Genomic DNA, 21,457 nt, shown 5'->3' with positions numbered 1-21,457 from the left:
TACATGTGACTTTAAATGCCAGCACAAGGAAAAATACTTAACTTCGTGTTGTTGTTGATAATGTTGTTTACAGTAATCCCAATAATTGGTCTTTACAACTATGAAAAGTATTTATAGATCTCAATATTGTGTCAAGAGGGAAGTATTTGGTGACCAAGTGGGAATCTACCATATGTGTTCTGCTGATTGACTGTGGCTTTTCAACAAGTCTAAAATAGTAGGTCATTGTGCTTACTGAATGTTTGCTGTTATTTTGCATATATAAAAAATGTGTGATTATTAAAACAAGAAAAAATAATTTTGCTTACTATGTTGTAGGCTACCACTTACAAAAAGGGGACTATCAAATGTCAGATCATCCTTCTGGAGATCTCTAAATGCTAATCGTTCTTTATTGTACAGCTATAATGTTACTCATAAACATCTTTCACATTTAAACTGTACTGAGTCCATTCATTTGTTATAGTACTAATAGTACTAAGTACTATAGTACTATAGTACTAATGCTTTTTGTTGTTTCCATAGGACTACATTTGATTTTACAGCGTCAAGAAATAGCAACCGTTCGATTGGTGGACATCTTGAGCGCACGCGCGTGCAATACTGTACACGTGACACGTGCAGACAAGAGTTCCCGCTGTAGTTTAAAACAGATGAATAAACCGTTTTAATGTATATGGTATACACCTGCTAGGTAGCTAGCTAGCTTAGCATATTGAAGAATAAAACACTGAACCAAGAGATGAAGAAATGTACAGTAGTAAATCTGGACAAGTTTATTGATGATTTCACTCATCTGGAACAGGTAACTTTAACATAAAGTAGGAGGACAGCTAGTTCTTCAGGTAGGTAAGTTAACGTTAGCCCGCTAGCTAGCCAGTAACGAATCTATCTAGCTAGCTAACTAACTCTTAAAATAGCCTACTATGAGCAGGCTATGCTGAATTTGCCTTAAATTAATCCTGTCATGAAAGTGGCAGTAACAACAGGTCTCCCACTGCCTGAGGATTTCAATGTAAGTTATAGGGCCACAATTACCCTTTACTACCTTCATCAATTCTTCATGAAATATGTTAAAAAGCCAGGGACATATTTATTCAGTCCTTTTATCATTTATATTTATTTGTTTTAAAGAAAATTACAGAGCTCAAGGGTAAAAACAACATATTGGAGATCAAGTTGGATGAGACCAACAGAGTTCTGAAATTTTCTCAGACCAAAGAGAAGTGCTTGATTGAGGGTGAGGATTCTTATGCATTCAAACTCTTTTGTCTATGATCTCTAGCCAGCAGGTAGCCTAGCTTGTTAAGAGCGTTGGGCCAGTAACCTACTAGGTGTAAAATCTGTCTGTGCCCTTGAGCAAGGCACTTAACCATAATCGCTCTGCTAAATGACTGAATTGTTAAAAAATAAATAAATGACATTTAAATTGATTTTACACAAGCCACGCATCTGAATTATGTTATCTTTAGTGATGGGTAGCACTTTGGTCTGGTTTGAAATGCCAACAAAGTGACCAATAGGAACTTTTACAAATGTCCAGTTCCAATCAAAAATGAAAATGTAAAGAATTGATCTTCTCAAGGTATGGTGAATAGGCCTAAAATTCTTATTTAAAAACTATATTTAAAGTGTGTCTCCCTCTAGTGGTCCTGTAATGTAACATTAGTCCACCTGATGACGTCATTGTCCCACAGAGAGAGATGGGATGTTGGGGACAGTGAATGGACTCCAGCAGACTTTACTGCAGCAGTGTGACCTCAGAGGTAATAATCTCCTCTGCAAGGCACTCTGGTCAACACATCTTTAGTGTACACTATTTCTATTGTCTGAATCCAAGATGTAAACTGTTGTAATAAACGTATAATTCAATTGAAATAAACACCCTTTTATCTTACAGTGGAGAATGAAAAGTTGAAAAGCACTGTGTCAGATCTGAAAAGGCAGAGTGATAGGACAGTAGAGGTGAGGGCAGAATGATTGAATGAACTGAATCTGAACATTTCATTCTTGCACAATAAAATAATTTTGATTCAAAATTGACATAATAGAACAGAGAAACGGAATATGTTGCCATTGCTTCCCCCTTGTGGTTGGTTGTGGTCAGGAGCGGGAAGCTGAGATTCAGAGGCTGGTGGCAGAGATGAGAGCTGTGGGAGAGAGACATCAGAAGGAGTTGGAGTCTCTGAGAGAGCAGTGCAGGAGAGGGGTGGAGGGCACTCACAGAGAAACACAGAGCAAACGTAAGAACACATTACACAAACCCTTCCTTTGAGTGACTCTGGCAGTGATCATCAATCCTGCTCATAGAGCTGCAGTGTTGCAGGTTTGTATCCCAGATTAGTGCAACCTCACCTGATTCAATGTATCAACTGATCTTCAACACACCTAAAGCTGAAGCATGTGTCTCACTACTGAGCTGGGACAAAAACATGCAGTATTTAAGCTCTGTAGTAGTATTGAGGATCACTGGACTGTGGCATTCCATCTCTGAAACAGAATGACCTACCACAAAATGTCACACATATATCAAAATATTACATATTTAGGGCCGCCTGTTTGTCTTATGTTGTGTTTTTGTATGCAGTTGAGGCGAAAGATGCAGAACTGAAAGAGGCCCTGGAGAGAAAGGAGTCAGATATGGCAGAGATGAGAAGGAGAATGAGGGACCAGGAGAGAGAGAGGCAAAGTGAAATATTAAAGTTACAAATGGAGGTATACAGACTGGCAACAGTGCTAAAGAATTATGTGTGTAACCTGTTTTTGATTGACAGATCAGCAGTTATATATTTGTAACTGGTTTTATAGTAATAGGCAAAGCTGCTCTGTGTAAAGATGACTGCTATTTTAGTCATCTGATACATACTGTAGGTAGACCAGCTTGCAGTCACAGTGATTTACTTCTGTTTTTTACAGGGAGGATAGTGCAAAGGTACATGTGGTTTTGATTTGCTGCTTAGGGTAAAGATGTACATGACGTGAGTTTGATGGACAGATCAATCCTAACAGTTTGGTGCTAAGCTTGCCAGGGTGCAGAGTACCACACAGAAAATCCAGCAGCAGCCCCAGGGTTCAGGTCTTTTACCTCAGAACATCTTCAAACGGGTGAGGAGCCTCTGACCACGTACTAAGCCAACACTTCACACAGAGATGCGAGCTTTAAGCAACCTGTGCCCCCTTGTGCACTCTTGTTTGTTGATGTTGCATGTGTTTATCCTGTGTTTCTGTATTGATGGCCTACCTGTGTGTTTGTTGGTGTGCTCCCAGAAGTTCCAGTTCCTTCAGGAGGAGAAGAACAGAGAGGTTGAGGCCCTGCGCCAGAGAATCAAGGAATTGGAGAAGCAGCACGCCAGCGGATTCAGTGACTCCCGTCTAAAGAGAAAGAAGATTTAGCATATTTAAAATATGCAGGAGTGAAATTCATCTACAGTAGTACCTTTGTATTATTTTTGGTATAGTGTTCCTGGTGTTTGCTTGACTGCAGTCATGTTGGTTTGTGAAAATGTAATGATGATATTTTCATGACAACAGTTTTGTGAGGGATAATTGTTTTACTCACTTTGTCTTCTACCTATATTTGAAAGTGAATTTGAATTTCATTTCACATAGAATGAGGATTAAGTGAATGAACAATTCTCATAAATTTGTGCATTACAACAAGCAACAATTTAATCAAATAATGGTTCTTTGCTGCAGAAGAGTTTTTTCACTGCTGAATTCTGCGGTCTACATTTCCAACCCTATGCTCCTTCTGGTGACGTATGGAGAACCGGCATGTGTGTTTTAACATGGGTCCTCTACACATGTAAACAGCCTGTGTCTATTCAAGACCTTAATCCAATCAGCATAGATGAATGTCTGGCCGCCCCATGTACCAGTCATCCCCAGAGAGCGAGAGGAAACAAACTGTTCCTTTACTTAAGATACCTTCCCACAGGGGGCCAGTAGGAAAAAATTTAATGAAATGTATGCATTCACTACTGTAAGTCGCTCTGGATAAGAGCGTCTGCTAACTGACTAAAATGTACCCAAAACAAAATGGTAGACTGACCCATTTAAAGAATTAAGACGTGTTCCCCCCAGGCCCAGGCAATATCAATTAATGTGTCTTTATTGACCTCATTCATTTGGATCTCAAACAGTAGTTGGGTCATTCTACGAAATGAGTGCTTTTTCATAGTTTAAATAGAAATTGTGCACCAATATTGAATTTTAAATGCCTGTTATATTAATTGAAGTACCCTTTAATATAGACCACATGGAGAATTCCCATTTTTTTATATGAATAAAGACTTGCACCCTCTGACTTCTAGGAAAATTTTAAATCCACTTAATCCCAACATTTCGGCACATTTTCACCATCATTGTAAAGCCCTAGTTATTATGTTGCTTTGACAAAGTCATTTCTGAAGATTATTATTTATTTAATGTGATTGGTGATTCATTTACATCTATCCCTCTATGGTAAACACTGTTACGTGAACTGAACTCTTGTTTTAATGTGGTGAAACTTCCTTTTAAAAATTGTATTTTCAAAAGAAACATTGAACATCTAATAGTTCAACCATAGTGTAAAAGCAGGTGAGTTGGCGCTGCAGACGGATATATCTGTCCACTAATACAGGACTGTTAATGGTACAGTGCACTAAAATATTTGATTTTTCAGAGGGTGCTGCAGCACCCATACTTCCCATGGCTATGCACAGGGGCTGCAGCTGGGCGACTTGTTAGATTTACTGTAATCTCTTTATATGTGGTGTGCTGTGTCTGAAGGGAGCAGTCTAAGCTAATCTCCCTCTGGGAACATCCCCCTGTGTCACAGGTGTCGTCAGGAATGGACCAAGGCGCAGCGGGTTGCGTGCTCAACATACTATTAAATACGTGAACATGAAAAAACAAGAAAATACAGGAACAGTTTTGCAGGCTAACAAAACGCAGTGCAAAAACAACTACCCACAAAACACAAAGACAAACACACCCCATTATATAGGACTCCCAATCAAAGGCAACTCAACACACCTGCCTTCAATTGGGAGTCCAACCCCAATTAACTATACATAGAAAAACAAACCTAACTAGACAAAAATTCAGCAATACAACCTAGAACATACATCCAAAACCCAGGAACACATAAATCAAACACCCCTCACAACACACAAAAACCACCACCATACAAAACAATCATCCCTCTGTCACGTCCTAACCAAAATACTAAACCCCTACTCCCTCTGCTGGTCAGGACGTGACAGTAACCCCCAAAGGTGCAGACCCCAGAATGCACCTTAAAAAATAAAACACAAAATTCCCCAATACCCCAACAAAACCAAAAAGCAATACCCCCTAAACAATAAGGGAGGGTGGCTGCCGTCAACGACGGCACTGTGCTACACCCTCCCAACCCACCTATCCTGGAGGTGGCTCTGGTTCCGGCCTCCTGCCCTCCAGGTTATAGGCAGACTCATTGAGGTCCGGGTCGTAGAGAGACTCCCTCGATTCCGGGTCGCAGGGGGACCCCCTCGGTTCCGGGTCGCAGGCGGACCCCCTCGGTTACGGGTCACAGGCGACCCCCTCGGTTCCGGGTCACAGGCGGGCCACTCTGGCAGATCCAGCGCGGCGGGCCGCTCTGGCAGCTCCGGCCAGACGGGCCGCTCTGGCTGATCCGGGCAGACGGGCCGCGGGCAGCTCTGGTTTCTCCGGGCAGACGGGCAGCTCTGGCATCTCCGGGCAGACGGGCAGCTCTGGCGGCTCCTGACTGGCGAGGCTGGGCTGACGCACTAGATGCCTGATGCGTGGGGCTGGTACTGGACGTGCCAGCCTGGAGACACGCACCTCAAGGCTAGTGCGTGTAGCGGGAAACACTGGACCGTAGAGGCGCACTGGCGGTCTTGAGCGCAGGGTTGGCATCACCCCTTCAGGCTGGATGCCCACTCTCCCCTGGCACATGCGGGGCGCTGGTACTGCGCGTACCGGCCTGAAAATACCAGGCCTCACCATAGCACCTACCCCAAAGCACGGGACCTGTCCAGTCTGTTTCTGTCCAAAAAGGGTACGGGGAGCTGTCCTGGGTCTCCAACCTCGCCCCGCCAAACAGCCCTTGTGCCCCCCCAAAAAAAAATATTGGGGCTGCCTCTCGGGCTCCCTTACCAGCCATGTTCCCCAGTCCTCGCCAGAATTCCTCCGCTGCTTGGTCCTGGTATGGTGGGTAGTTCTGTCACAGGTGTCGTCAGGAATGGACCAAGGCACAGCGGGTTGCGTGCTCAACATACTATTTATTAAATATTTGAACACGAAAAAACAAGAAAATACAGAAACACGACAGGAACAGTTTTGCAGGCTAACAAAACGCAGTGCAAAAACAACTACCCACAAAACATAAAGACAAACACACCCCATTATATAGGACTCCCAATCAAAGGCAACTCTACACACCTGCCTTCAATTGGGAGTCCAACCCCAATTAACTATACATAGAAAAACAAACCTAACTAGACAAAAATGCAGCAATACAACCTAGAACATACAACCTAGAACATACATCCAAAACCCAGGAACACATAAATCAAACACCCCTCACAACACACACAAAAACCACCACCATACAAAACAAACATCCCTCTGTCACGTCCTGACCAAAATACTAAACCACTACTCCCTCTGCTGGTCAGGACGTGACACCCTGATCCTCACGTCTCTCGCTACAATCAAGAGGTAAACCTTGTCTGACACGGATGGAAGCCCTTTGGTTACATAGAACAGGTGTTCTCTAACCTACAGTCAAGGCCAAAGGGTCCAAAAATGCACATTCCTTCACCTTTCTAAAACCCTAGCGCAATGCACATACAGTACCAGTCAAAAGTTTGGACACACCTAATCATTCAAGGGTTTTTCTTTATTTTTACTATTTTCTACATTGTATAATAATAGTGAAGACATCAAAACTATGAAATAACATTGTGTAGTGCCCAAAAAAAGTGTTAAGCAAATAAAAATATTTTAGATTCTTCAAAGTAGCCACCCTTTGCCTTGATGACAGCTTTGCATAGTCTTGTCATTCGCTCAACCAGCTTCATGAGGAATGCTTTTCCAACAGTCTTGAAGGAGTTCCCACATATGCTGAGCACTTGTTGGCTGCTTTTCCTTCACTCTGCGGTCCAACTCATCCCAAATCATCTCAATTGGGTTGAGGTCGGGTGATTGTGGAGTCCAGGTCATCTGATACAGCACCATTACTCTCTTTCTTGGTCAAATAGCCCTTGCACAGCCTAGTGGTGGGTTTTGGGTCATTGTCCTGTTGAAGAACAAATGATAGTCCCACTAAGCGCAAACCAGATGGGATGGCGTATTGCTGCAGAATGCTGTGGTAGCCACGCTAGTTAAGTGTGCCTTGAATTCTAAATAAATCACAGACAGTGTCACCAGCAAAGCACCATCACACCTCCTCCTCCATGCTTCACGGTGGGAACCACACATGCGGAGATCATCCGTTCCCCACTCTTTGTCTCACAAAGACACTGCGGTTGGAACCAACATTTGGACTCATCAAACTAAAGGAAAGATTTCCACTGGTCTAATGTCCTTTGCTCGTGTTTCTTGTCCCAAGCAAGTCTCTTCTTGTTGGTGTCCGTTAGTGGTGGTTTCTTTGCTGCATTTCAACCATGAAGGCATGATTAACGCAGTCTTCTCTGAACAGTTGATGTTGAGATGTGTCTGTTACTTGAACTCTGTGAAGCATTTATTTGGGCTGCAATCTGAGGTGCAGTTAACTCTAATGAACTTATCCTCTGCAGCAGAGGTAACTCTGGCTCTTCTTTTCCTGTGGCGTTCCTCATGAGAGCCAGTTTCATCATAGCTTCTAATGGTTTTTGCGACTGCACTTGAAGAAACTTTAAAAGTTCTTGAAATGTTCCGTATTGACTGACCTTCTTGTCTTAAAGTAATGATGGACTGTTGTTTCTCTATGCTTATTTGAGCTGTTCTTGCCATAATATGGACTTGGCCTTTTACCAAATAGGGCTATTTTCTGTATACCACCCCTACCTTGTCACAAAACAACTGATTGGCTCAAACGCATTAAAAAGAAAAGAAATTCCACAAATTCACTTTTAACAAGGCACCCCTGTTCATTGAAATGCATTCCAGGTGACTACCTCATGAAGCTGGATGAGAGAATGCCAAGAGTGTGCAAAGCTGTCATCAAGGCAAAGGGTGGCAACTTTGAAGAATCTCAAATATATTTTGATTTGTTTAACACGTTTTTGGTTACTACATGATTCCATATGTGTTATTTCATAGTTTTGATGTCTTCACTCTTTTTCTATAATGTAGAAAATATTACAAATTAAGAAAAACCCTTGAATGAGTAGGTGTGTCCAAACTTTTGACTGGTACTGTATGCGTTATGATCCCTTCTACCCTCATTCTGCATGCTTTGTAGCCCTTCACATTAGCATCTTTAGGGGATTGAGATACATCTAAATAAAGTTTGGGGATTAGACTGCATGACACCACCTTGATTCCTAATCTGCAAGGGGAGGGGTGAGTAGACAGTGTCAGAGACAGGGGTGAGAACACTGCTGAGTTCATTTAACTTTTACTCTGCAATTTGAATAGGATGATGCTTCACATGACCATAACCATGGGTACAGCTCAGAGCTGTGGAGACCACAGAGAATGGCAATAGACATATCCTGAGGCAGTTAGTGGAAATCTAAGGCTACAAGCTAAATGGAGTTAGATTTTTGCATTTCAGGGTTGACCAGACATTGAGGAGGATTGGGGATCTTTTTTTCCATCTCCCGCTGGTTCCATAGAAAGGATTTGATCGATTTTACCATGACTTCTGACGCGGCTGTGTGGGGATCCATAAATGCTGAGAGACTTGAAAATGGGATTAAATCCGAGCGACAGCTTTCAAACTTGGAAGGTGAGATATGCAAAAAGGGGTTCTCTCTTTTCAAGCTGGTATTATCATATAACGCATTGTAAAACACTGACTTCAAATCAAAGTTTATTTGTCACATGCGCCGAATACAACAGGTGTACAGTCGTGGCCAAAAGTTTAGAGAATGTCACAAATATTAATTTCCACAAAGTTTGCTGCTTCAGTGTCTTTAGATATTTTTGTCAGATGTTACTATGGAATACTGAAGTATAATTACAAGCATTTCATAAGTGTCAAAGGCTTTTATTGACAATTACATGAAGTTGATGCAAGAGTCATTATTTTCAGTGTTGACCCTTCTTTTTCAAGACCTCTGCAATCTGCCCTGGCATGCTGTCAATTAACTTCTGGGCCACATCCTGACTGATGGCACCCCATTCTTGCATAATCAATGCTTGGAGTTTGTCAGAATTTGTGGGTTTGTGTTTGTCCACCCGCCTCTTGAGGATTGACCACAAGTTCTCAATGGGATTAAGGTCTGGTGAGATTCCTGGCCATGGACCCAAAATATTGATGTTTTGTTCCCCGAGCCACTTAGTTATCACTTTTTCCTTATGGCAAGGTGCTCCATCATGCTGGAAAAGACATTGTTCGTCACCAAACTGTTCCTGGATGGTTGGGAGAAGTTGCTCACGGAGGATGTGATGGTACCATTCTTTATTCATGGCTGTGTTCTTAGGCATAATTGTGAGTGAGCCCATTCCCTTGGCTGAGAAGCAACCCCACACATGAATGGTCTCTTTACTGTTGGCATGACACAGGACTGATGGTAGCGCTCACCTTGTCTTCTCCGGACAAGCTTTTTTCCGGATGCCCCAAACAATCGGAAAGGGGATTCATCAGAGAAAATGACTTTACCCCAGTCCTAAGCAGTCCAATCCCTGTACCCTTTGCAGAATATCAGTCTGTCCCTGATGTTTTTCCTGGAGAGAAGTGGCTTCTTTGCTGCCCTTCTTGACACCAGGCCATCCTCCAAAAGTCTTTGCCTCACTGTGCGTGCAGATGCACTCACACCTGCCTGCTGCCATTCCTGAGCAAGCTCTGTACTGGTGGTGCCCCGATCCTGCAGCTGAATCAACTTTAGGAGATGGTTCTGGCGCTTGCTGAACTTTCTTGGGCGCCCTGAAGCCTTCTTCACAACAATTGAACCGCTCTCCTTGAAGTTCTTGATGATCCGATAAATGGTTGATTTAGGTGCAATCTTACTGGCAGCAATATCCTGCCTGTGAAGCCCTTTTTGTGCAATGCAATGATGACGGCACGTTTTTCCTTGCAGGTAACCATGATTGACAGAGGAAGAACATTGATTCCAAGCACCACCCTCCTTTTGAAGCTTCCAGTCTGTTATTCAAACTCAATCAGCATGACAGAGTGATCTCCAGCCTTGTCCTCGTCAACACTAACACCTGTGTTAACAAGAGAATCACTGACATGATGTCAGCTGGTCCTTTTGTGGCAGGGCTGAAATGCAGTGGAAATGTTTTTTGGAGATTCAGTTCATTTGCATGGCAAAGAGGGACTTTGCAATTAATTGCAATTCATCTGATCACTCTTCATAACATTCTGGAGTATATCCAAATTGCCATCATGCAAACTGAGGCAGCAGACTTTGTGAAAATGAATATTTGTGTCATTCTCAAAACTTTTGGCCACGACTGTAGACCTTACAGTGAAATGCTTAAACTTTCTTTGTAATACATCAAATGTTGATGCATTGCAACTATTATAATAGTATAATTCAGTTATGTCATCATACTATTGACTATTTGGTTCTCAAGGTGACTTGATACAGTATTATATTTCCTTTCCACAGTCTATTACCTGCCACGCCCTGAGCCCTGAGTAGCAGTAAGGATGCCAGGGGCCCAGTACCAGATGTCCTCCAGGAGGCCTCGCCCCAGCCTCTATAGTCTGTCAGTCAGCTCAGAAGGTGGGCAGGAGGGGGCCGACCCTCCCCAACGCCTCACCCCCCTAGAAAGGCTCACCGAAATGTGTCAGGATGAGCGGACCATCAAGGAGCTGATCGTGGGCCGTAGAATTGGCTTCTACAAGGTCCGTGGTGAGATCGGATCTGGAACCTTTTCCCGCGTCAAAATGGCCTTCCACGTCCTCACCAAAGGTAAAGGTCACACTGCTGACCATACAGAACTTCATCAACAACTTATCATTGCAACTGGAATGTATCATCCATGTAATGATGATAACAGCAAAGCAATTCATTAGTGTGACTGTGAAACCACCACAGTAAAGCATGTTGAAACTGAACTGAGGATAACACCTGTCTCAAGTTATCCAACATCTGACTCCCTCCTTCTCACCCCCAGACAAGGTGGCCATCAAGGTGCTGGATAAGACACGGCTGGATGTTCAGGTCCAGAGGCTACTCTCCGGGGAGATTTCCTGTATGGAGGCCGTGCAGCATGCCAATGTTGTGCGTCTTTACGAGGTGGTGGAGTCACACAGCTACCTCTACCTGGTGATGGAGTACGCTGGGGGAGGGGACCTCCATACACACAATTTGCTCCGATGGTAGGCTGTCAGAAGCAGAGGCCAAGACCACCTTCGCACAAATCCTGTCCACCATCAAACACATGGTCAGTAGTATTAAATGTAATTCACATATAGGATCAGCAATATGATCACAGGTCTTAATAAAGTCCAGAACAAAATTAATATAAAATATGTTTTTTCAGTCAATGTGAATAGTCAAATTATTTCATATAGTATGTCAATTGTTTGTGTTTGCAGCATGACAAGAACATCATCCACCGGGACCTGAAGGCAGAAAATGTTCTGTACACCTGTAATGGCTGTGTGAAGGTGGCTGACTTTGGCTTCAGCACCAAAGTCATCAACCACAGCGACACCCTGGACACCTTCTGTGGTTCTCCCCCTTACGCCGCTCCTGAACTCTTCAGGGACGAGTGCTACGCAGGGCCACCAGTGGACGTGTGGGCCATGGCCGTCCTGCTCTTCTTCATGGTGACCGTGGGCACCATGCCCTTCCAGGCTGACACCATGGGCAAGCTGAGGCTCGCCGTTATAGAAGGGGTCTAAACCCTCCCGCCCTGGGTACCAGGCCCGTGCCCGCAGCTGATTCGGGGCATCCTGAAGCCTGTGCCAGCGGATCGCTATGCGGTGGACCAGATGTTGGGCTGTGACTGGCTGCTCCCTGTGGAGTACCTGTGGACAGTGGTGCCACCGGTCCTCCTCAACCCTCTGCGCCTGACAGATGCAGAGCCTGGGGAGCTGGATGATGATGATGAGGAGATCAGGGCCTCCCTGGAGGAGCTGGGTGTCAACATGGAACATATACGCAACAACCAGGGCAAGGGCAGCCGCAGCCCCATCACTATTACACCGCGCCCAGAAGAGACGTGGCGCCGAGACTGTGCCTGTGATCAGAGGGTTGGTCCAGGACCCTAAGAAAGAGGGCCTCCTAGCCTACAGAGGTCTGATGCACTCCTCCAAGTTATGTGTCCTTCAGTAAGTGACCAGCCTGGACATGGGTCCTTATATAAGCCTGCTTTAATCCATTGAACATTCACTCAGCATCATACAGCCACAAATGTTCTATTGAACTTGAATATGGACATTTGTGGTAAAACACAGGTACTGAAACATTGGCCTGAAGGACTGATGTCTCTAACAGGTATTTGTGTTCTTTTGTTATCTATTGTTTTTTATCAACTCAGCATTGCTTATTCTCTTTTTCTATAATCTACTATTGTCTACTGTACACTGCTGTGTTCTATTTATTATATTGCTGTTGCACTGTTGCTGAAGAGTTTGCAAGTAAAGAATTTCACTGTTTTGTTTACATCTACTGTGTCCTGTGCACATGACGAATAAGCTTTGATTTGAAGTAAGATTGTTATAATACAATAATATATGCCATTTAGCACACACTTTTATCCAAAGCGACTTACAGTCATGCGTGCATATATTTTTCACGTAAGCCTATGGGTTGTCCCGGGAATCGAACCCACTATCCTGGTGTTGCAAGCCCCGTGTAAGATATGAAATATGGGTCTAAAAGTTCCTGATGAAATGAGCCCCATTAAAGTGAATTTAAAAAGCAACCTTATGTGATATGTATACTTTTATTCATAGCGCAATAGACTGCATGAAATATGAAGAATGTGCTGAAAGAGTATTGCTTAAAGACTGTTTGCTGGTTGCTTGGTAGTTTGCTGAGATCATAGATAGTCTCTGAAATCCAGATGATTTTTTTTGTCATTGTGATTTTTTGTTTAATCTGAGAAGATTGATTTTGCACAGGTGCTTGTCTCTATTATATTCGACCACCAAATTGAACTTCTACCATGGTGAATTTATTAATCCTTGAATACCTAAATATTTTCTAAATATAGTGCTATAAAGACCCAATTGACATTCATGCAGGCTTGTTTTGTTAATCTGAAACAGGTGGGTTTCAAATATAGGATAATGCCTATGCAATCAAATTTTGGGCTACTATTCAGCCTCTTTGTATGAAGTGCTTCCAAAAGCCAATATCCTGCTCGAACCCATGTAAACAAAAGCCCACACCATCTGGCAGAGCAGCAGATGATAACCAGACCCCTATCCAAGCCCCCAAACCAGTCTAACCCGGCCCCCTTTGCACTCAAACTACCCTCGACTCCTCCTCCGTCCGACCTCCAACTGCAGAGAGCGGCAGATGGCGCGGCGTGGCTATGGAGACATCTGCGGGTCCAGTGACGTTATACAATAGACCCTCTGTGTGGACCGCTGGATGTGACAGCAGAGCGCGCGCAGCTATTGTGCGCCCGCTATACACATGCAGATCAGTCGAGAGGAGACGGATGGAATACAGAATTTTACTGAAGGGATAACAGTGAGCAGATGATAGACTTTAGCGCTTGCTATGCAAATTTGCCCGAAGCCTTTGTCAACCCAATAACCTCCCCACATTCTGCCCTCATAAGTAGGCCTACCCTCTAAATTTAATAAAGAAATTGAAAACACATGACAAAAAATATAATATGCAGTTTTATTAGGTTATTGTTTTTTTCATAACATTTCTTAAGTTAACATTGAAATAATTATAAATCAATGTCTTATTTTTCATTTTAAACATAATGAAATGTTCTAAAAGTATAAACAATGAGAACATTATAAGTTAATTTCTTGTTTTCTTTTTTTTAACAAAGATAATAAACACATTCTAAAGTGAAACCTTTAGAGCATTAGGCCTAGAAGTTAATACTTGTTCTTATCTTTTTAAAAGGCTATTCTTTTTTGCCATGATTACATTTCTAAAGTGAAACCTTTAGAGAATTAAGACAATTCTGGAAAGTGGGAAGTATATCGCTGAATGCAACGGTTGTTATTGCTGCTCAGCAAGAAGACATTTTTTTAAGTCCCTTTTTAAGAACGCTTCTCCTTGGCACCGCTTCTTCTCCTACTGCGCGTGCTTCAACGTGCGACGTTTGCTCTTTGGACCACAAAATGCAGATCTCGCTTCTCCTTTCTCTCCAAACCTCATCCGCACAAAGAATGAGGGCCATTTTTGTTGCTCTCGTGGCATACCTGACCTCATTCACATAAAGAATGGAAGTCATCTTGGTATGGACGGGACAAGAGACAACGAATCGCGGGGGCCACTCGGGCCGGCCACGCGCTGCCTGGATCGGAATCCTCCTCAGGAGTATCCAGGGATGAGAAACAGTGTCATCCTGTAAAAGGATGAGTATTTCCTTATAGGTTGAAGGTTTACAGCATCTCAAGAGAGAAGAATCAAGTCCCAGATCAGCGCTCAAGAAGGGTGATCTCTGGAACCCAGTCGTTCAGACTGCGGCTCTCCTCACAGAACAGGTGCAGCTTCTCCAGAGCAGCATCCTCCCAAGAACCATCAACTGGGTTCTGTTGACAAACAAAAAGGGAAAGGAACATTAGTCACATGGACACAATGAGCAGTTCATAACATTCTATATTATTCAATGTTTGAATTAAATCATTGAGTTGTAATATAACATACCGTGATAAGACAGCAGTGGGCATCTTCAAGCTGGACAGTCTTGTCCCCAACAATCTCGGCCAGGCGCTGCATGTCGTTCACTCTGACGATGCTGATGTCGTTGTCAAAACAGAAAGACTGGATGAGGGTGAAGTGGATCTGGAGAGCAATGTCACACTCCCACTCCTCATCAGTGGCCAGAACGCAGAAAGACACGCTGTCTGGATCACTGCAAAGAAAAAATAGAAGCACCATAAGTATATGCAAAATGACATCAAAATGATTAAAACACAGATAGAAATTATAAGTTTACATTAGCATTTCAAGAAACTCATACTTACACATTCATAACTTTAGCAGACTCGTAGACACCAACCGTCAGGCAGTCATTTTCTTTAGCAGAGAGCAAAACTTCCTCTAGTGCTTTGCCGGTGCACTGGGCACGCTCAGCGAACTTCTGGATCAGAACTTCCTCAAGAGTCATAATGATGCAGAATATTTCAAAATGAACTTCGTAAGTGAGAGGTAGTGTAGTCGGAGGATAAATCCGAAAAGATTGGTGAGTCGGGACTGTGCTGCGTTTTAATACCCTTGGGCTCGTGGCCCCTGTAAATACACAGCGCTCTGATTGGTTGATCTGAATGGTGCATTGGTATGCTAATGTCATTGTCCCACTCCAGCTCATGGCAGATTGATAGGAGTCATTACGGCACGTCTTTTTCTGTGCAAGGCATGCTCTCCAACCGAAAATAAATAATGTTGCGTTACGTTCATATGCATTTATAATATTTCGACTTTTCTACATGTTTAACTAGAAAAAATAGAGATTTGGGCTGTCATATTTTGCATTGCAAGTTTACTTGAGTTTCTATTGTTTCAAATGCCGCACTGATGCCAATGGCCTCGAGAGATGTTTTAGGGGGATGCAATTGATCATTTATCAAATCAGACTATTCCCTACTGAAAATAAACATCCATAGAAGGGCAATTGAATAATCAAACTGCGTAAAGTGCTTAAAAGTGCCCGAATTGTCTCTAAGATTATGTAGGCTAAATTTCAGTTTTAGGTGAAGGTGTCCGAACACCAACAATAGCATAACATGGTGAAAATAAAGTGTGCATAAAACGCACCATCCCCCCTTTGGAGAAGGCAGGTGGCAATCTGTAGAACCTGATCAAAAACGGCCACTATTGTGTCCGCAGAAACTCCTATTATCACGCTCTCCATACAAATGCAAATGAACCGCGCGTGCCAGGACACTGTGTATGCCTCACAATATGCACTGCTGGCCTATACTGACCACGTGATCGACATCAGCGGTCCGAACTCTCTGCATGGTTTTATTTATTTACTTTTGACACATGGACCAATGAAGATCCATGCTTTTCCATAAAAGTAATTCTAAAAGTTGAGCAAGCCTATGCCCAAATCCAGATATTGCACACCTTATTAATTATCCTTTATTATAATATAACTCTCAACAGGTAGCCTAAGTTTAAAGAAACACATATACCTTACAGGCATATTTCAAGCCACTGCATTTGGACATGGGCACAGTTTGGCCCACTTTTATCCACTTTGGTGACATTTAAGGTGCGTAAAATAATCTAGAATTGGCTTGAGTAATTCTAGAATTCTAGAGGGTCGGTGATTGACTTCGCTCCATTGTTTGATGGATAGCAGCGCAGCAGATGGAGGACCGCTATGAGAACACTCCCGTCACCCTGGCTGACCCCGACCCCGAGGCGCGCTGCTCCTGTTGTTCGCGAGTCTTTACATTCACTGGACGAAAAGGTCTGTTGTCTGAGTTTTGATCTAATTTAAATGTGAATAAAGCGAGCTTATGGCCAAAAAAGAGGCCACGAGCCTAAATTGCAGCTCAGGGTTGAATCCTTCCGAAATGTTTGGAATAAAAACAAAAATATGCTGTTTTGATTAAACAAGGTTATTTTGCTACAAAACAAACGAATTGATTGTGGCAATCATTGGTTTATTATCAGGCAATAATTAGTTGAGAAGTTTAAATGGCTGATGCACGACAACAACCCATAGCTTGCATAGGTCAATGCGCAACAGTTTACAAACATAACAGATTGTGTTCCTTGAATCAGAGTTTGATTAATCTGATAGTAGCTCAAGGACTAGGCTCTTTTCTTGGAAGGATCAACTCAGCATGGCAACAGGGCAGGCGCGTGGAAGTCGATATGCAACGCATTGTTCTTGAAGTAGCCCATCTGTCGGACGGGGTCCCCCACCCCAGTAGCGCTTGACAGGTGTTCCTAGCTCAAGTCATGGCTTGCTCGGGAGAATGACATGCTGCAAGTTGAGCCATGACTCAACACTTATTTGTGCAGACGCAAATTAGCCAAAGCACACAACCAGACAAATCATACTTTCCATTAGCAAATAGCAAACAACGTTCAATGAATTTAGTAGTGGCTGACTGCTGGTAGCAATCAAGTTTGTTCTTAGTAGCCTATAATAAATAATCAAATGGGACATGCAAGATTAAGTTGGGTTTGTAACTTGCATGTTGAAACACTGTGGTCACAATGTAGGATGCTTTGTGTATACAATGCAATAAAAATAATATAGGGGAAGCTGTGAGACTATATTACAATCTCCAAGCTATTGTGTTTGCCTCTGTGCTTTTTAAAATCAAATCATAATCAAATCAAATTGTATTGGTCCATACACATATTTATCAGATGCTATTGCGGGTGTAGCGAAATTCATCTAAAAAAGAATGGAATTAAGAAATATATACATTTTAGGACACGCAATGTGGAGTCCCGAGTATAAATATATATAGCCTATATGTGATATGATGTATAGACATTGTGTACAGTATGTGGATAGAATATGTCTGTATAGCCTATCTGAAGAATATGCAGGACAGAACTGTATATGTACAGCAATAGTTGAATAGGATGTCCTTGACTAGAATACAGTAGGCCTATATACATCAGAAATGGGTAAAACAGTATGTAAACTTTATTAAAGTGACCAGTGTTCAATTATTAAAGTGTATATGTATGCAGGACAGCAGGCTCTAAGGTGCAGGGTTGAGTAACCAGGTGGTAGCCGGCTAGTGACAGTGACTAAGTTCAGGACAGGGTACTGCGTGGAGGCCGGATAGCGGTGGCTATTTATCAGTCTGATTATCCATTTAGTAACGTGCTCTAACAATTTCTTATTCAGAGAGAGACTTTTTATGTTGGCTATGCATAATAGCAGCAGCACGTCATTGTCCATTATGCATTGCGGGTGCAGAATTATCTCTGCTTGTATCATGCAGCAGTAGTTTTCTTTGTTGACCCCTCACCTTCCCCCACAGACAGATGGGATCTTGTTGCTATGGAGAGAGATACAGGCATCTGCAGATGCCACGCGCCTGAAGTGAGCACAGCAAAGCAACGGCGCATGCCATAATCGGATGCAAATAGAAACGTTGGGCCAATTCTGTTCTCCAATAAATGCCTATTCAGTTATCTGGATATTAAAGTAAGTAACACAATAATATTTTGCGTCGTCCAGAAATCTTTCTGACCTGATAAAGTATATATTTATACATATTCTATTTGAGTCATGAAGGGAGCATCAGAAAAACTGAACAAATGTAGAAAGTAACGCTGTAGCGATATCTTTATGTAGTTTGGAAGCCCTTAGTGTTACACTTGGATATGGTTGTGGATTTTACAGTAGGTTAATAATCTCATCATTCAAACCGACCCTGCACGAGTCTGAATTAATTAATCCAGTACATCGGATAAAGGTCAGGGAGTTTCGTATTTGATCCATTCAATCGAAACTGCCCTGTCCTTTCTTCAATCGTTTTGTCTATAGACACGCGCCTGCTAGGGGGGATCACTCGTGCATTGTCGCCCAGCAGCCAATCACAGAACGCGTGTGTGCCGGGGTCTTGCCTATAAATACAAGCTGTTTCTCACAAACAGCACAAACATACTGTACTTCTGTTTGATCCTCATCAACATCTTCTCAACTGAGCTCTACAAACTTAAACTCTTTCTTCAAGATGGAAGCTATTGGCAAATCTCTGAAGGAAGCTCTCAAGTCTGCCCAGTGTGAGGATCGCCTCACTGTTGGTGTCTATGAGAGTGCCAAAATAATGAATGAGTAAGTATTTTATCTACTAAATGTGTGCTTTATTTATAATTTTCTTGACATGTACTCATTTACTGACACAATTGTGTTATTTTATGATAATATTTATTAATGAAAGTACATTTTTTTCTCAACAGTGATCCAGACAGCGTGTCTTTTTGTGTCCTGGCCACCGATGAGGAGTGGGAGTGTGACATTGCTCTCCAGATCCACTTCACCCTCATCCAGTCTTTCTGTTTTGACAACGACATCAGCATCGTCAGAGTGAACGACATGCAGCGCCTGGCCGAGATTGTTGGGGACAAGACTGTCCAGCTTGAAGATGCCCACTGCTGTCTTATCACAGTATGTTATATTACAACTCAATGATTTAATTCAAACATTGAATAATATAGAATGTTATGAACTGCTCATTGTGTCCATGTGACTAATGTTCCTTTCCCTTTTTGTTTGTCAACAGAACCCAGTTGATGGTTCTTGGGAGGATGCTGCTCTGGAGAAGCTGCACCTGTTCTGTGAGGAGAGCCGCAGTCTGAACGACTGGGTTCCAGAGATCACCCTTCTTGAGCGCTGATCTGGGACTTGACTCTTCTCTCTTGAGATGCTGTAAACCTTCAACCTATAAGGAAATACTCATCCGTTTACAGGATGACACTGTTTCTCATCCCTGGATACTCCTGAGGAGGATTCCGATCCAGGCAGCGCGTGGCCGGCCCGAGTGGCCCCCGCGATTCGTTGTCTCTTGTCCCGTCCATACCAAGATGACTTCCATTCTTTATGTGAATGAGGTCAGGTATGCCACGAGAGCAACAAAAATGGCCCTCATTCTTTGTGCGGATGAGGTTTGGAGAGAAAGGAGAAGCGAGATCTGCATCTTGTGGTCCACAGAGCAAACGTCGCACGTTGAAGCACGCGCAGTAGGAGAAGAAGCGGTGCCAAGGAGAAGCGTTCTTAAAAAGGGACTTTTTAAAATGTCTTCTTGCTGAGCAGGATAACACCGTTGCATTCAGCGATATACTTCCCACTTTCCAGAATTGTCTTAATTCTCTAAAGGTTTCACTTTAGATGATTTAAATATGACAAAAACAAAAAACTTTTTTACTTATAATACTCTAAAGGTTTAAATTTAGACCTTTAACATGAGATTTATAAAAAAATTTATGAAATATTTTTTCAGTTATTATTATCTAAAATGTTACAATATTGAGCTCCTGATTATGTCAACAACTAAAAAGAAAGATATATTACATTTGTTGTTCTCTAAAATGTTTTACTGTTGAATTCTTGATTATGTCAAAAAATAAGAAAGAAGATACATGAATGAATACATTTGTTATTTTCTAAAGGTTTCGCTTTAGACATTTCTTGTATGACAAAATGATGAATAAAAAGTTGAATGTAAATCTTGGGTCTTGAATGTTCTATACATACTAGACACACATTTAAGTGTGGTAACAAATCAGTCTCCCGTCCAGCATTTGTAAATAAACATTAGCTCTTACACTCTGTGTGGTGCTCTTACCAGTACCCAACACTTGTACATCCCATAGGCCTGATGTACTGTGGTCTATCCTAATTGTCACCTATCATCATGGCCTGTCATAGCCATGTGTATGCAGTGTCGTTGTTTACAAACTACTGCCCCTGCAGGCCCATGTCTATTCTAACCTCTTGAAGCATCTACCTGTGAGAGGCATATCTGGCAGTGGTAGTATGTGTTTACAGCATCCCAGGTTCAGTTGAAGTGATCCCTATATGTTAGCCCTAACTTTCAGACCTCTCCTCCACCAACATACAGAGCTTCAGTGATGGGAAGTAGTGAACTACATGTTGTTCAACTAGGCGTTGAATTACCTTTGGCTGTAGCTTGGTGGTAGTTGAACTACATTTAAATCTTGGTAGTGTTTTCAGTAGTTTATTACTCTGTGTCAATGTAGCGGTGTAGCTAACTACCTGAACTACCCTACACTTTTCTTTGCAAAAATAACAGAAAATATGGGTCAAGTATGCAAGATTTCCTTTCTTTTTCAGCCTCAGACCTGCCTAATTCTCACTTGAAACAGTTTTTGTGTTTAATAAGCTAAATGACAGATTTTGTTAACATCTGACTCCAGAGTGAGCTGTTCTTGCATTTTGTAGTCTGACATTTCAGATTTAAATAAAAATGATCACAAAGTAGTTTGGATTTAGTGAACTACTTTTATAAATTAACTTTAGTTAAGTAAACTATATGTTTGTTAAGGGTAGCTTTAGTGTAGCGTAACTTCTTCCAGTGTGAAGTAAACTAGATTTTCAGAGTAGCTTCCCCAACACTGAAGAGCTTGAGCCTGTGCCTTAAGACCCACCACCACACACAGCTTAGTAGCATATACAGTATAGCAGTAGAGAAGAACAATTGGAGTTTCTATCC

General features: G+C 42.4%; 3 protein-coding genes and 1 pseudogene across 6 annotated transcripts; 3 read left to right on the top strand and 1 right to left on the bottom strand.

Moving 5' to 3' along the window:
* Positions 1-477: 477 nt before the first annotated feature.
* On the top strand, positions 478-4,306 carry ccdc152 (coiled-coil domain containing 152). Of its 4 annotated transcripts, none has more exons than XM_029709489.1 (8): positions 478-805; positions 1,135-1,240; positions 1,698-1,766; positions 1,901-1,965; positions 2,108-2,243; positions 2,588-2,715; positions 3,010-3,105; positions 3,268-4,306. In XM_029709489.1, exons 1-8 carry the CDS (start codon positions 743-745, stop codon positions 3,391-3,393), a joined length of 789 nt encoding a protein of 262 aa, XP_029565349.1. In that variant the 5' UTR covers positions 478-742; the 3' UTR covers positions 3,394-4,306. The 4 variants fall into 4 exon arrangements, with proteins under 4 accessions (XP_029565349.1, XP_029565350.1, XP_029565351.1 ...); XM_029709490.1 differs by having other exon boundaries at positions 478-1,015; XM_029709491.1 differs by lacking the exon at positions 1,135-1,240.
* Positions 4,307-10,795: 6,489 nt separating this feature from the next.
* LOC115160279 (serine/threonine-protein kinase NIM1-like) lies at positions 10,796-12,431 on the top strand (annotated as a pseudogene).
* A 2,000-nt stretch (positions 12,432-14,431) lies between these two features.
* Positions 14,432-15,490, bottom strand: LOC115160227 (growth arrest and DNA damage-inducible protein GADD45 gamma). Its single transcript, XM_029710615.1, has 3 exons — positions 15,263-15,490; positions 14,943-15,150; positions 14,432-14,827 (listed from the first exon to the last, which is right to left on the bottom strand). The coding sequence occupies exons 1-3, from the start codon at positions 15,403-15,405 to the stop codon at positions 14,714-14,716; spliced, it is 465 nt and encodes a 154-aa protein (XP_029566475.1). The 5' UTR covers positions 15,406-15,490; the 3' UTR covers positions 14,432-14,713.
* Positions 15,491-18,693: 3,203 nt separating this feature from the next.
* Positions 18,694-19,903, top strand: LOC115160226 (growth arrest and DNA damage-inducible protein GADD45 gamma-like). The gene is made up of 3 exons (XM_029710614.1): positions 18,694-19,059; positions 19,185-19,392; positions 19,508-19,903. Exons 1-3 carry the CDS (start codon positions 18,959-18,961, stop codon positions 19,619-19,621), a joined length of 423 nt encoding a protein of 140 aa, XP_029566474.1. The 5' UTR covers positions 18,694-18,958; the 3' UTR covers positions 19,622-19,903.
* The last annotated feature ends 1,554 nt before the right edge of the window (positions 19,904-21,457 follow it).

The sequence above is a fragment of the Salmo trutta genome, chromosome 23 (assembly GCF_901001165.1).
Source record: "Salmo trutta chromosome 23, fSalTru1.1, whole genome shotgun sequence".
NCBI classification, from domain to species: domain Eukaryota; kingdom Metazoa; phylum Chordata; class Actinopteri; order Salmoniformes; family Salmonidae; genus Salmo; species Salmo trutta.
This window is presented reverse-complemented; position numbering and strand designations above follow the sequence as displayed.